The sequence below is a fragment of the Colobus angolensis genome, unplaced genomic scaffold, assembly GCF_000951035.1.
Source record: "Colobus angolensis palliatus isolate OR3802 unplaced genomic scaffold, Cang.pa_1.0 Scaffold14, whole genome shotgun sequence".
Classification (NCBI taxonomy): Eukaryota; Metazoa; Chordata; class Mammalia; order Primates; family Cercopithecidae; genus Colobus; species Colobus angolensis.
Window position 1 is genome coordinate 22,121,863 of NW_012114488.1, and position 16,460 is coordinate 22,138,322.

At 37.6% G+C, this 16,460-nt stretch overlaps 1 protein-coding gene across 1 annotated transcript in view; it reads left to right on the forward strand.

Annotated features, from left to right (window-relative positions):
• DSE (dermatan sulfate epimerase) overlaps positions 1-16,460 on the forward strand; it is a 71,274-nt gene that overhangs the window by 23,939 nt on the left and 30,875 nt on the right. Inside the window, exon 3 of the mRNA XM_011935047.1 lies at positions 8,276-8,744. Within this exon, the coding sequence (XP_011790437.1) occupies positions 8,276-8,744 (469 nt within the window). The remainder of the gene's footprint in view (positions 1-8,275; positions 8,745-16,460) is intronic.

Consider the following 16,460-nt stretch of genomic DNA (forward strand, 5'->3'; position numbering starts at 1 on the left):
TTCTGAAAATACTTTGATAGTGTTTTCTAAAGCCATCATTAAAATCAACTAAAATTGTAATAAAGGAATATTAATCATAAGATTTTTAATTGTTAGACTGCTAGATAAACTAGAATTTATTTATAGCTTATCTTAGAAAGTATAACCATTTCATTGTCTCTTTTGGCCTTTCTGTAAGCAAAATTGGATGCCCCAGTAGTCTCATAAGTGACTTTTGTACACTCATATCTCTACCCTAGTTTCCCTTTTCTCGTATCTCTACCCTAGTTTCCCTTTTCTCCATGAAAATAATACAGATTTTACTTTTTTTCTACATATGAAATGATTGCCACGCTCTGAAAAACTAGATACTAATGGTTTGCAGTTTAGTAGTAACATGCACCAGGCTAACCTCTACCACTAAATTATGAATTTAGTTTGATAGCCACTACATTTCTCACTCAGGTGGTCTCTGGTGGATGGGGGAGAAGCCTTCAGACTTGACATCAGAAAATGTTTGTGAGCATTTTAAACATATTTTACATGAATTATTCCAATATAAGGAAGTTATACAATTATCATCCACTGGTATAACAAAAAATGTATTGTCTTCATGAAAGCCTTTCAGGGGACAATGATAGAAATGTTCCTTGACTGTACAGAGCTGAAGTTAATAAAAGCCTGACCTAAAGTTTTTTTTAATGTTGTATTTGAAGGCAATGAACACCGTTATTATACATAGTGTAGTTTTGCAGTGTGGCCTCAGGTTTCTAATTACTCCTTCAGCAGCGTGTGCAAATTCTTGGAGGGTCCATATACTATCATTTCATATTGTGAATTTTTGTTTGGACATTACCTTTTAGGGAGCAAAAGTATTCTTGATTTTGATTAAGAGCCTTTGGTTTTGGCCGGGCGCGGTGGCTCACGCCTGTAATCCCAGCACTTTGGGAGGCTGAGGCGGGTGGATCACGAGGTCAGGAGATCAAGACCATCCTGGCTAACACAGTGAAACCCCATCTCTACTAAAAATACAAAAAATTAGCCGGGCATGGTGGCGGGCGCCTGTAGTCCCAGCTACTCTGGAGGCTGAGGCAGGAGAATGGCCTGAACCCGGGAGGCGGAGCTTGCCGTGAGCTGAGATTGCTCCACCGCACTCCAGCCCGGGCGACAGAGCGAGACTCCGTATCAAAAAAAAACAGAGCTCTCGGTTTTAAGATTTTTTCCTTTTTGTCTGAGTCCACAGGCTTTACACATCAGGGAGTATAATTTTAGGGAATGATTGTGCAGTACCAAAGCCATAGGCTTTCTTAGGATTTGACATATTTAAGAATAAGGTTAGATTTATTTCGCTACAGAAATTTACCAAGGACATGTAAGATTTTATTTTGGTATTGAGGAAACATTCTTCAAAAAATTATTTTAATTATGCATTTAATAAAACAAATAGAAAAGTAAGGAGACCTTTTAAAATGTATGCATTTTATTACCATAGTTAAAATATGTGGCAACGGTGAAGTAATACATGAGAGCACAGCAAGATGTTTCCCAAGGCACTTGGAAATAAGTTTCTCTGAGAGTTAAATCCTAAAACGGATCAGAGAAGGCAATGCAGCCCTGTCTAGTATATCCTAATGTTCTCAGGCAATCAGGGTTTTCCTAAAACTTCACTGGAGGCCTGAAGGAGGAGGGAACTTGGACTTAAATGGAAGCATGAGCAAGCGAGTCACAGTGCCTAACCTCAGCAACGTCTGCCTGTTTTCCACAGGAGAGGGTGCAACATCGGGAACATTCATTTGTCGGGTCTGCCTGTTCAATCCTGCCATGGATATGGGCACACTGGTTCTAGTGTGGGGGTTATTCCTAATCATGTAACTAACTGTGAGGCCCATTCATTAAGTTGAACAAACTGGAGCAGCTGCTCTTAGGCTGAGCTTGGCAGGTGTGGTGGCAGGAGTTATAGGGGATGTACATTTCACTCTTGTTTTCTAAATATGATTACAATTCAGTTTTTAAAATTTTGTCTTTAATGATATCCCAAGGACATCTGTGACAGCTGCTGGCAATTTCAGCAGCCTCCTTCAAATGAAGTTATGGTAGCGATCTTAACTGGTCGACTTGCCCCAAGCTCAGGGCCTTTCCCATCGCCTTTGTTCTGATTCTTTGCTTGTTCACTAGGCAATTATCTAATAATTCACTTACTGTATTGGTTTCCTGTGAAGCCAGAAAATATTTCCCAATCCACTTGATGGTAAACGAATATGCTGACATTCTGGTTTTACGTATGTGAGAGGTGGGGAAGCTTAACATTAAGTAGCATCTCATCTCCAGGATGATCAGCTGAGATACTGAAGGCAGTGATGGAGCCAAGAACAGATCCTGGACAGAGGTTAACCCATCCGCCTTGCAGTGGCAGCAGGTGTCCCTACATTTTCATGTACTCCTTCCCTAATATAAATGTGTTACTAAGAAACAGCTTTCCAGCCAGAGACTGTGTTTCCCAGCCACTGTTAGATCAGCAGGCCTTTCTCTTGACAGAATATAGTAAGAAGTGGTCGCCTTTTGTATATGAAGAATTAAATTACTGACCTTGGGAAGAAAATTTAGATAATAGCTCATTTAATCTATTATTATTTTCTTTGGGGCAAAACCTCTAGCAAATACTTGAAAAATTTAAAGGGTCATATACTTTCCTTTCCTGTGAGTGATGAGCTATGAGTGATGTGTTGAAGAGTCAGAAGCATTGTGTTCCAATTTCAGCTAAGTCTCTAATAAGCAGTATGATCTGGCCCTAGTCAGTTAACATCTGTGGTTCTTATAGTTTTGCCTGTAAAGTGTGAAGATTTAGTTTCTTTCAAATAAAATATTTTATCAATAGGTTAATATAATCTTGCAGGTCTGAAACGTTTTCCTTTTTATAAATATTATTGAGCTCTTCATGTCAGGTTCTAGGCTAAGTGCATCACACATATCTGATCACCCCATGAAGCATATTTCGTTTTATGGATGACAGAAGGGAGGTGTTGAGAGTGGATGTCAGTTGATCAAAGCTAGGAGGCAGCAGAGTTGAGATTTATGCTCTTGTCTGCCCAACTCCATGCCCCATACTGTTAATCATTATGTTGTGTTCCTCAGATTTGGCACATATTGTAAGAGGGTTTTTTAATCCCTCTTGATTTGGAGCATGTTTTACTTTCTACGGGGTGATTTCTTTCTTCCATCCTTATACTTTCTCTGTTTTCTAAAACCTGTGGAATTGAAAGAACTTTTGTACTACCATTTGTTTCATTCTATAAACAGTCCCAGATCATTTGAAACCCACATCTTTTTTGAAACTCGATGTACTAGTTTAGTGTTCAGTTTTTTCTTCTCAGCATACTCTTCTGTGCTTTCTTTGCGTGAAGATGGCAAAAAAAAAAAATGGAACTTTTAATGTTATTGAACATTCTCACAAATTAGTTTGGTTAAAGGAAAGAATCTTGGCTTATGATTTAGGAGGTGCAAATTCTAGTTCTTTCTCTGAAATTTACTGTGGAACAAATAATACTATTTTGCTATATTAAGTTATTGAAGAGCAAAAGATCAAATATGTGAAAAGCATTTAGGATCACAGAAACAAAGTTTTTCTGTGTGACTGGTGAATCATAATAGCTGCAGCGGATTATTGGAACCAGAATTAAAGCAAAATAATTTGGGGCCTATTGTTGCTTTACGAAGATCTGCTTAAGGTAATTATAATTCATAATTCATGTGGCTTGGCCTACACGTAATGCTAAACTTGGATTGCTGAATATATATAGGCAGAGAGATGATCAAATTGCTAACTGAATTATAGCAGTAACAGCGTGATTTTTTTTTTTTTTTTTAAAGACAAGGTCTCACTGTGTCACCCAGGCTGAAGTGCGTGGCACAATTATAGCTCACTGCAGCCTCGAACTCCTGGGCTCAAGCAATCCTCCTGCTTCAGCCTCCCGAGCAGCTGGAACTACAGGCACACGCCACCACATCTGGCTAATTTTTTTATTATTTTATTTTATTTTTGTGGATATGGAGTCTCACTATGTTGACCAGGCTGGTCTCAAACTCCTGACCTCAGCTGATACTCCTACCTCATAGATTTAGGAATGTTTTACTATCCAAGTTGTGTGACATAAGACAAATGAATGGGAAGAAAAGGTGGATCATGAAAGTTGTAGACTTAGAAGAGGAAAAAGAGAATTTCAGGGGACATGATGCTCAATAGAATCATTCAGAAAATGCCTGAGAATTGAATTGTAGATAAGCTACTTATTAGTAGCATCAGCTGCTGAGAGTCGCTGGTAATTTTGCCATGTTGAAAATGCTATGCCCTTGAACTGGGCCAAGTGAAACTTAAAGATTTAAAGGGGCTGGAAGTGCTCTGCTGTCTCTGAAACACAATGAAATAGAGGGTGAATAGCTTGAGAGATCATCCACAAACATCTCAAAGTTCAGACTTATTTCTCCAGGACAGAAGGCACATTTCAAGATAGTGTGTGTGCTTGTGTTTCTGTTTGTATTTGTTTCATAGTGTTGAAAGTGGGAGAGTTGAGGCTGATCATTTCTGTAAACTCATTAGCCTTTAATGCCCTTTGGTTCAGTAAGCATTTTTGACATCTCTCAAACTATAGTTATTTGGGTACCACCTTCAACAATTTTTGCCATATTCATTTGCTTTTTTTTAACTTTTAAGTTTAAATATATTTTAAACAGGAGTTTTGCATATCTGTTGATATCTCAGGTTTGATGTGGTATAGTTTTTCATAATGTACATTAAAATAAGTACATAAAATTAACATAAAGCCTGTCCATTTTTGGTCCACCTAAAATTATCCTGAAATACCCCTTTCATTTAATTTTGGCTCTTTGTACAGTGAGCACACATAATGTCTAGAGTGGAAGGTCGAAGAGAAAACTCAATGACTGGAAATAGAGATTTTTCAGTGAAATTTTCTAAACAGATTTAAAATGATGGATGAGTATTACTTCCTCTTTTAGGTTACCAGCCTAAAACAAGTTTGGGTTAGAGTTTAGTTAGGTTTAATTTATTTTCTTTTTAAACTAGTGGATAGTTTTTAGGCTACATAAGTTTCTAGGCTTCATACGTGTTTTCTCCCATTAGTTTCCTAGAGGGACTTTTTTTCTGGAAAGTTCTAAACTTGCCTTGGCTTTAAATAAGGGGGAACAAAGTTTCTCCATGCTTATTTTAGTGATGAGGTCTGCTCTACCAACTCCTAAGCCCAGGGGTTTAGTTCAGCGCAGCCAGCATGCTGCCTTTTAAATGCCAGATTCAGTGCTAAGCTCCGTGATACATAGAGGAAGAAGGTTCCCACCTTCTGTGAGGCATTGCATGTAAACAACCAAAATAGTCCAGTGTGATATAGGTATGTGTCAGATACAGGAGAGTTCAACTCTTTGGGTGAATCAACAAAAGCCTTAATAGCTGGGAGAGCACTGGGGGCTGGGCACACTGAGTGGGGCATGGGGAAGGTAGTATGCCATTTGTGGTATTGAGAATGCCACAGTTCTTTCTCCTCAGTCTTCACAGATGATTGTTCTGCAGAATCTCTGTGGGTTCTGCATTGGCTAACGTGGTATTCTGACCGAAATTAATATTTTAAATGTACAGTAATGCACAACCTTGCTGCTCTGACTCCCTTGCACGAGTTCGAAGTAATAGCTACAGAACCTTCAATAACAGTTGGCATGTTGAGATGGCATCCTTCCCAAAGCAACATCTTAATGAGGTTCTATGCTTCAGGATCAGCTTTTCTGGTTTAAATATATTCAGGCATATCCTACGTAACTGGAAGCACTGTGGCAGAAGTGGCAGGGGTCATATTGTGAGTTTTGCTGAGTTAGGCATGTAGGCCCCGCAGTGTGAGGGGCTCTTTGGAGCAGTCCTGAATATACAGTGATTCTGTGCCTGGGTGGGAGTGTGGTTGCACAGGGGAGGAGAAAGAACATGATGAATTAACCTTACCCACGTCTGAGGAAGTTTGTACAGAATGTGAGATGGAAAATTTCTAGTTTCCATGTATTAATACCTTCTTACCCATATGCTCATAGCCGGAGCCACTCCCCTGTCCACCTGAGCTCCCACACGTTCAAAAGCTAGTAGTTGAGGGATCTTTCATTGCATGTATGTTGGGTGTGTGGGGGGGTTCAATTAAAGCAGAAAGTGTCTAAAAAACCCCCACAGTGCTGATTGCATTGATGACAGCATTCAGACTTAGACTTTTAGGGACTTAATATATACAGGATTTTTTTTTTTTAATCGTTAGCAGTATATTATTCTCTTTCTTTTTTTTTGAGATAAGAGTTTCGCTGTCACCCAGCCTGGAGTGCAGTGGCGGATCTCGGCTCACTGCAACCTCCGCCTCCCAGGTTCGAGTGATTCCTGCATCAACCTCCAGAGTAGCTGGGATTACAGGCACCCCCCACCACGCCCGGCTAATTTTTGTATTTTTAGTAGAGACGGGGTTTCGCCATGTTGGCCAGGAAGGTCTTCAACTCCTGACCTCAAGTGATCTGCGCGCCTCCGCCTCCCAAAGTCCTGGGATTACAGACATGAGCCACCGTGCCTGTCCGGTGTATTGTTCTCTAAATGGAGCAAGGAATAAGCCCCTGGGGGGACTGAGCATTACCTCAGACCCAGCCATTTCTCTGTGCTGCCAGAGACCACACCCCTCCTCAGGCATAACCACAGAGGACTATTTCTTTTGGCTGGGTCTCTGACCTTGAAGGATCCAGCCTGCCAGCCGCCTTGAGACTTTGGGTGCTAGACATAATACTGGCAGAGTCCAAGAGTTATTTCTATTTCATATGTTTTATTTAGTATGGCTATATTAATTTTTTATTCATCAGAAGTTCTGCTCTTGAAATAAATGTAAAACGTTCTACAAAACCACTGCCATTGAGTTTCACATATATGTAGAAATATAAAAAACTCCAGAATAAGGTAGCACCCTCAAATGATGCCTCATTGCCTTTTTCGTGGAAACACACACAGCAAGTTGAAAATGTAGATTGATCTTCCGTATCTGTTAAATTATTAGTTTTTCTCCTTCTGAATATGATGAGGCAGTTTTTCCTTGGGAAAACAGTTTGTGTTCAGCTTGGGAGGTTGATTTTCCACCATCAGTTTCTCCCTTTAATAATTGAAAACCACTGTTCATTATTTACATAAAACTGTCTTTTTCTGGTCTGCTTTCTGTAACCTTTCCCCTCTGAAGAATTTTAAGAATTCCCTGACTTTCCTCTGGGGGATTTTCTGCCTGCTTTATCCCAGATGTGGGACATTGACTAGGCTGAGGTTTTGGGGAATTTTTTTTTTTCTTTAGTGTTTCTACATTTGAAAGACGTTCTTTTAACCAGTGCACAAATCTGCCACTGAAAAAAGGGGCTTTGAAGAAAAATCAAGTAGTTAAGAAAATATGTGAACTTTGTTTACATTTCTCACTTACTGAATGACACCAAAATCCCATATGCCAAATGAAAAAGTAGACAGTAGTTTCAGATAATAAGGGGAAAATACACCCATGTTATTTCAGCCTTTTAATTCTGGGATTTTATTCTCTGAATGAAGGCATGCCAGTTTCTGGTCCCAGTGGCGCTGTGTTTGATCTTTAATACGTGCTTGCTGATGTCAGCTGAGGAAATACAGGGGCTTGGTAGATGGTTACATGGCCTTTGTCTTGTCTCTTTCTACCTTCTGCTCACATAAAGAGGATATTTAACCTTTTTCATAATATTTTGTCTGCTTACAGTTTTACAGATGTATTGATCCTAATCCCTGGTTCAGAAATGTTAGGAAAAGGAGATAAATTACAGTGAAAGAGGCTGTAGTAAGAAATACAGGATTTTCTGGTTTTTTGTAACGTCTACTCAGATTCCCAGATGATTGTTCATTACCAGCTTTTGGTTATTGTGGTTTATGTATTAATGTCTAAAAAAAATACAGTCTAATTTTTTTTTCATGATACTATGTGAGAAGAATACCAAGAATAATTTTTCCCTTACTTGAACAAATATTATACATTTTCCCTAAGTCCAAAATTCTGTTTTCCATAATGAACACAATTCTGATGTAGTATGTTTAACTCTATAAAATCAGAACTTGTTTTAGTTATTTTCTTCCTAATTACATTTTTTGTTGTATTTTTAAAAATTAAATTCATAAGCTTTATTTTCAAATATGGTTTCTACCTCTCATATTTTTCCACACCTGTGCCATGTTCCCTTGGTTGACAGATGCTTTTTTCCTTTTTATCTCGTGTAGGATCTTTCGAAGATGGTTTGGCTGCCTTGGAGATTTGGAGATCTGATGCCACGATGAGGACTCACACACGGGGGGCTCCCAGTGTGTTTTTCATATATTTGCTTTGCTTTGTGTCAGCCTACATCACCGACGAGAACCCAGAAGTCATGATTCCCTTCACCAATGCCAACTATGACAGCCATCCCATGCTGTACTTCTCCAGGACAGAAGTGGCAGAGCTGCAGCGCAGGGCTGCCAGCTCGCACGAGCACATTGCAGCCCGCCTCACGGAGGCTGTGCACACAATGCTGTCCAGCCCCTTGGAATACCTCCCTCCCTGGGATCCCAAGGACTACAGTGCCCGCTGGAATGAAATTTATGGAAACAACTTAGGTGCCTTGGCAATGTTTTGTGTGCTGTATCCTGAGAACATTGAAGCCCGAGACATGGCCAAAGACTACATGGAGAGGATGGCAGCGCAGCCTAGTTGGTAGATTTTTGTCTTTTTCTTCTTACTGTAGTAACTCTGCATTAGAAAGAAACAAATCCATATGAAATATCAGAGGCCAGATCTTCATGTACCTCTTTGTGTATGTGTGTGGGAGGAGGTGTGATTTGTGTTGCCAGTCTTATGAATGACCCTTAGTTTCAAAAGATGTAGTAACTTCCATGTTTAAAGTTAGAGGGAAAATATTTAGATGCAGCCTAATCTAAAGAAAAACTAATTTGCGGAATTGATTAAATAGTATCATTTTGATTGTTGAGAATTCTTCCCTCCATATTCAACATGCATATATTACTATCATCTGGTGTTAGGTTTGATTGACCCCAAGTGGTTAAAACTTTTTTCAGCAAGACATTTCTAGTAATTAAGACTTAGTTGCATTTTATGATTGTAAGGAACTAAAGGTGAATGGGATGGGACTGACTGGCAATTTATAAACACATCCCCTCCAATAACCAGCAGATTTCTGAGACCTGTAGGAAAACCAACATTACTGTGTAATTGTGTGAGGAATTCTAATTACATAATAATTTAGTTTCAGAAGTTTAAGATTTGAGAAAAAATTCCTGTCTTTTTGATTGGCTTAATTTTATTTTATTAATTTATAATTAATGCTTCATATGCTTCCAAACAGATATGTGATAAGTTGATTAAACAAGGGAGTCTACAGATGTTTTTACTCATGCAGTTTTTAATTATATATTTATGGTTCAGTTGCAATAAAAGAATTTATAGATTGTATGAAATTTTTTTTAAATTATGTAAGCTGCCTCTTGTCATGAGACTAGAGAGAGTTCATTTTAAATGCTTAGAAAAATCTGTGAATGCACCTAATGCTATGATTGCTATGATGAATTACATCTTAACATATCACAGGGGTGAAGGATGGTGGTTTGCAAGCTTTCCGATAAATTTCTGGAATTTTGTAATGAAAAGTATTATGCAAGAGTTGGCATTAGATCCATATCGGAGCTGATATTTTAGGCCTGTTGCTAAGTATATGTAGTCATTTTGAAGTTTACAATATTGTAGGTTGAAAAGAATTTTTTACTTGATTTATTTCAAAGCTTAGCCATGTATGTAGTTGTTTCTGACTTTGACTGACATTAACTGATCTTATTCTATTCTTGACACCAAGAAAGAAAAGATGTATGAAAACTTTTCTGATATTTGAATTACCAGATTACATTATCAAGGGCTACAGTAACCCACTAATTGATTTGTTGAATTGCTTAGTTTAAAATGGCAACCATATTGACATTATTTAGAAAGAAACCTTTGTCATCTAGAAGGGCACTTTCTCTTTAAAGTCTTTTTTGTTTTAGATAAGTGGATTTTGGCAAATTAAGAAATCAATGTAAATATTCCAGAGATAGTGCCTATAGAGAACCATGTATTTAATCTCACAAGAATGTAATGCATGGTGAAATGCCATTTTTGATGGAGATTGTTTAGCACAATACAGTAATATTATGAGAATTGTACAAGACTAGTATAATTTTCTCATTATAATGTAAAATATTCAGGTATATAAATACCAACGAACGAATGCTGCCATCAGGATGAGACTCCTTCTATGATAAGAGAAATAAATAACTTAAAAGAAATATTATAATTTTTACATAGTTTCCACAAGTCCAGATTTATTGATCCCTGGAGGTATATAGAAATTTACTAGGAGTCTAGCACTTTATTCATGGCAATATTGATAGAAATAGGTATAACTCTAGGCCATTGTCTAGTAAACTAAAAGCCAATTTTTGACTTAATAGAGCTGAACAGTTGGCTTCTTTCTCTTGACCTTCAAGGTAAAATCTTGAGAATATACGCTTACATCTGGTTTCTAGTTCCAAAAGTGATCTTGAATTAGAAAGTTGAACTACTTGAACATTTTGTTTTGGCAGGTACTATTATTAAGTTGTATTGTTTAATGACTTCACAGAAATTTTAACTTCTTAAAAACTACCACACCCAACCCTTAGACTTTTAAACTTTCATTTAGATTTGTGGTTGAGCACAATTACAACACAATTATGTGTTGTAATAATTTAAAACAATGTTCAGTGATTTTATAGTTCAACTACCTCTGTTTTGATTGCTCCATTAAGTCATGTTCTCACTACGTACCAAGAAGTATACAATGAGTGTTGTCATTATCTTAGGATGTAGTTCACCTATATTTGATTTCAGAAGAAAACCCAAAAAACTAGCTGTTATTTACAGAAGAGATCAATAATTAATATTATGAAAGTTAAAAAAAAAAAAACTTTCTACAATAGCTTCACCAGGCTGAATGCATTTGCCATTTTCTTTGAAGAGCATTTCTACTCTTTTGAAAGCCAGTTACTAAATTATGTTCATTCACTGATTCATTTGATCAACAACCATTTATTGAGCATCTGCTGTGTACCATGCTCTGTGCTAGGGTGCTGGGGATTCAAAGATGAAGAAATAGCCCAGTAATTTTATAATGTTTACCTAGGGCAAAGGTTGCAAACATTGGGTTCTTAAAGCCTAAGCTAGGAGTATTTTCTCTGCTTAGAATTGAGTGTGTGGATCATTTCCATACACTAAGGAGTTTCCTTAGTTTTCATTCGTGACTTAAACATTTGTATCATGCTGCACTCTAATGTGGTAGAAAAGCACCAACTCTGGAGTCACACTGCCTTTGAATCCCAGCTCCCTCAGTCTTCAGCTGTGTTAATTCTCTTAATTAATTATCTTTTCAGATTAATTTTCTTAATTTGCATGAGCATTAGTGTCCTGATGTATAATGTGGCAGTAACAAACCCTATGTATCTTATAGGGTTGCTAGGAGGATTAAACGCAATAATCAATGTAAAGTACTTAGCACAGTTCTTGTCCCATAGTAAGCCCTCAGCAAATGAGAATAATGACGATAATGGTAATTATTGATGCTATTATTTTATCTACCTAGTACTTAGACCCTGTTTGGTTTGTAATTTGGTATATATAGGCTCCAAGGAAATAGTATCCATTTGGGATTTTACTAATCTTAATTGCTCTCAAAACTAGAACATCTGTTTAACTCATAGAATTTTCCCCTTGGCTTTGTTCCATTAAAACTTTCATTGATGCTCCCCTGGGCCCTTTTTAAAATGTATACAAGAATCTAATGTTAACACCAGTGAGGAAGGTTTAGAGGAAAGTAACAATGATATGTCATTTGTCTGGTATTAAAAATAAGTACCTGTGAGATATACATGCATACAGATTTATTAATGGGGTTCATTTTATTTGAATATCTAGTAAATAAAGAGGTTAAAGTTCACATCTATAGATTCACTTAAGCATCCTGAAGAAGAAAGGTTAAATGGAAAATATTCAATTGTACTCTGTCCATCCAATATCCTACAAAGTAGAACAGGAATCTCATAGATTTATAATGATACTGGTGGTTGAAAAATAACAGCATGCATTTTTATTGTGTGTGTCTCTGAGTGTCCAGACGATTGGGCACCACAGAATGATGAGACTAATCTATGTGCTATATCTGCTTTTTCAGAGGTGCTTGCATCCTCTCTCAGAAGCCCTGCCCCGTTTCTCTCCCTTTTGCTAGGGAAGACACATTCTTCATTACAGTAAAAGTAACAGAGTAATTTAAGCTTGTGCTGAACTTAGTTTTAAAAATAAAATATAAAAATATATTATTTTAATCCAATATATAATGGCAAAATATTATTAATTAAAAAATTACAATGCCAAAGATATCACCAATAATGTCTTTGTTTTTACCCTTTTAATTAAGTCTTTTTCCCTCTATAAATCTTGCCTTCCAAATGAAAGCTAGAATTTAAGTTGCAGTTGGCTCTGTGTTATATAAAAGCTTTATTAGAACTTAACATGCACTACTTTTAGAAAGCTTTAATGAACTAAGATCATAAATCTAGGGCTGGAAACAATGGAAATATTTTCTCATACTTAAAGTGAGTTCACTATTTTTGAAATAGTATCACCTAGATATAAAACGTACAAGTTCTGTATATGCCAATTGGCATAGGGGGCTATCCTCATTATTAATGGTTGCTTTCTGCATTCAATCCTTAGATAGTTGAAAAAAAAAACAGCAGAATTCTAAATAACTGAAAATCATCCTTCAGTTTTTCTTTTCTCAAGAGCCTAAATGATAAGGTAGGAAAATAATAAAAACAGTGTTTAGTAGAGATTTAAAACGGATTGTTAAAAAATCAGTTTTCAGGATTTTGGGGGGTCAACACATATTATTCTACTTTTCTAAAATTTTCATAACTTATTTCTACTATAACTTTTCCCCTAGAAGATTAAGGAAGCATAAAATACTATGCTTCTAATTAGAATTAGTAGCTGAGAAAGAAAAGAGGGGGGAAAGACTGGAGACATTGACTAGACAAGGAATGCGACAATTGCTAAAAGGCATCTGAAATGCACCATGAGTGGGCCACAAGTAGACACTGAGAGGTTTTGTTTGTTGGTTGGTTGGTTGGTTTTAGCAGCAAAGAAAGTAGGCTTAGTCAGTTTTGAAGTTTACAGTGACCATGGGATCAGTTACTCTGTAGAACTGACTACTCTTGGCCCAAGGATCAGAAGGAAGTTTCCCATAGGGCTTTTATGAAGAACCCTCGCCGCCTTCTCATCCTTGCAGTGCATGTATGATGAATTGCACAGTGTTATTTCTTTACACCAGACTGACCTGCGAGTGGGACCATGCCTCTTTTACTCATGTGTGTATCCCTCAATAGAGGATCTCCAAAGCAAAGTTTACTAAAACCTTGATCAGGGAGGGAGTGGGGGTGGTGAAAAGGATGGATATATGGGTTAGCCCACGCCACTTTTTTCCTAATCTAACTTAATCCTTTGGTAGATTTTGCATGTGTAGAAAAATGAAATGGCTGCATGTCCACCAGGCAGCATCCCTATACATTGTCTTAGCCAAGCTCTTGGTAGATGGGTTGCTATGAGCTTAACATTATACTCCTCAGCAAATTCTTAGTGATTTTCCAGAGCTAAAAACAAAACAAACAAAATGTACTCAAATAATTAATGGAAAACACTACAGATCCTGAATCACTTAAGAAAGGTGCAGTTAAGTTTACCATATTTCACTTAATAATATGGGAAGATGAATGCATTTAAAAGAGATTTAGGATAGGATTGTAACTGAAGCACTTACTGTTCAAGCCCTCGTTAATAACATAGAATTATCCAGCATCCATTTCCAAGCAGCAGGCTTTTTGCGGCTCCTTGTCTTAATTTGTAAACCCTGAGGAACAGGTCTGCCCCAGTGGTCTTTGGATCTGTCCTTGCATCTTGGCTCTGCCATTGTGTTAGCCACATGTCCTTTGACAGGTTCCTTACACTCTGTAAACTTGGTTCTTCGTCTGTAAAATATGGATTATTCCTCCCACACAAGGTCATCCCAAGGATTGAATGAAGTGATGCATATAAAGCTCGTAGCATTATGTGCCTGGCACATAGTTTTACTAAAAAGTTTGTTATTATTACACAGAAATAGGTACGAATATATAACTTTATTCTTGCTAAGTTTCTTGGCACACAGTACTCCATTTTACCTATGTTGTCACTCTGGAGTTGTGTTTTTGAAAAGTATTTGTTGTGACTCATTAGTTCTCTCTTTCTTTATAGTATTTTTCCTTACTTATCATCAGACAGAAAATAAATCACAGAGGAAAGAAATTACTTCACTCTTGCATTGGAGCCAGTTAGCTACAGGAAATCAGGAGAACTGGTGAGGGAAACAAAGAAAGTTGAACTTTTGGACAGAGAAGTAATTGTGTTTTTACTGAGTATTAAATTCTTGCCTGTGATTGCAAACTTCTGGATGGTGTCATCTGAGGGTGCATTTGCAAAAATAAAATATAATTATAAAATATAAAGAGAGGAAAAAAGAAAAATCTCCAGCATATTGAAATTAACCAGTTTCATTGCTGTACGTATGAAAATGAGGAGTGTGCCTGCCTTGCTCAGCGTTGCCTGCTGGGCTTCAAATGCAGTTCTCTGCAGCTGTTTCTCGGGTTTTTTACTTCTCAAAATTGCAATTTAAGATTGAGAATCAAAAGCCGGGAGGATGTAGCTGGGCCTCAACATGTGGAGCCACAGCCCTATGAGTAAAAAGATCAGGTTTTCTTCTCATGACCTTACAGTGAGGAAGGCTGGCCGGCTTAGCCCAGAACGCACCTGGAACCCATTAAAGTGGACTCATGGAGACAAATGCTGGGCTGTCAGAAAACCCAGCCCCTAATTCCCCTGGCTTTTTCTCATTCATGTTTTTTCCTTTCTCTTACCCTTCCCCCTCACTCTTTCTGCCTCTCTTTTTCTCTGTTCTTTTCATTCTGTGACGTAAGGGAAGCTATTCCCTTTTATCCTGCTGCAGAGACTTAAAAATATTATAAAAGGGTAAAATAACTTATGAGGCTTTTTACAACAATCAGATTCTTTAAAATTTACAGAAACACACAGCCATTGGGAATTCACTTCTTGAATGCTGTTTATTAAACAGGTTACCATCATTGTTACAAATGGAATCTTGGGCGGGAATCAAGGTCAGGTGCTCTGTGGTGGGAGGAAGCAGATGAAGAGGAGCCGAGGGAGAGGCATAGGCAGGTGTGCAGATTAGCTGAGCAGCCCGGTTAGAGTGCCATTGGACAGTTGTGTGGTGCACAATCACACCCTAAATAGGATGTTCTGCTCACCTAAACTGTCAGCGCTTAACCAATTTAGACTCTTCCCCATCTATTTCAAATGCAGGTGAAGATGAAGTTATTCTAATAATGCTTCTCTCTAACAATAACTTTAAAAATGTTATGACAGTTATAAATCATACATGATTGAAAGGAAATCCGAAGTTAATTTTCTTTATAGGATTTGTTTATTGACTCTCAGATTCAGTATTGGTATGACCCTCAAGTCATCTCTGTGATGAGTGACTCACTTGCTCGCCTACCTCCCACCCTTTCAATGTCATTTGATACCTTTTTAAATGGAACATGGGCAGGCTTTCAGACTTGTCAGAGGGAACTATGCTCAAGGCCAGAGGAGTACTCATCCCTCTTTAATTGGGGTATAAATCAGTGTCCCTCACCCCATATGAACAAAGGCAACATGAATATATTAAGTTCCATGTAGTCTTTACAATCTGGTCTTAAATTTTTCTAATATAAAAATCTGGCAAGCATGATGTTTGAATTTTGTGCATGTCTTGCCTCATATCATAAGGGAAAATGTTAGTTGGCAAGTGCCGCATGTATGTCTGTATTCTTCATTGATACTTCATAATCACTTTTTAAAAGTTGGCTTTATCTTTTGGATAAAATATTCATGCCTAACACCACTTAAGATGTAGGGTCTTGCTGACATTAACTTCTTGCTAATGCTCTATAGATATATAATAACTTGAGAGTAATAATGACACATATACGCTCATGCAGCCCTTTATAAAGCCGGGTAGTTCCTTTTACCTTAGGTCTCTTAAGAATGGCTTTTTTACTTCTTCATCTCTTTCTGCCATGTCCATTAAGGGAACACATTTCAGCCACGCTTACCACAGTCTGTCTCATCCATCTTTCCTTTTCCTTTCCAGTGTTAACATGCTAGTTCTGGAGGAGATACCATAGTCGGGGCCAGATCATTGCTTATCCCACATAAGCCTGTGGTTTAGAAAGCTTTGTGTTTAGGATGACTTGG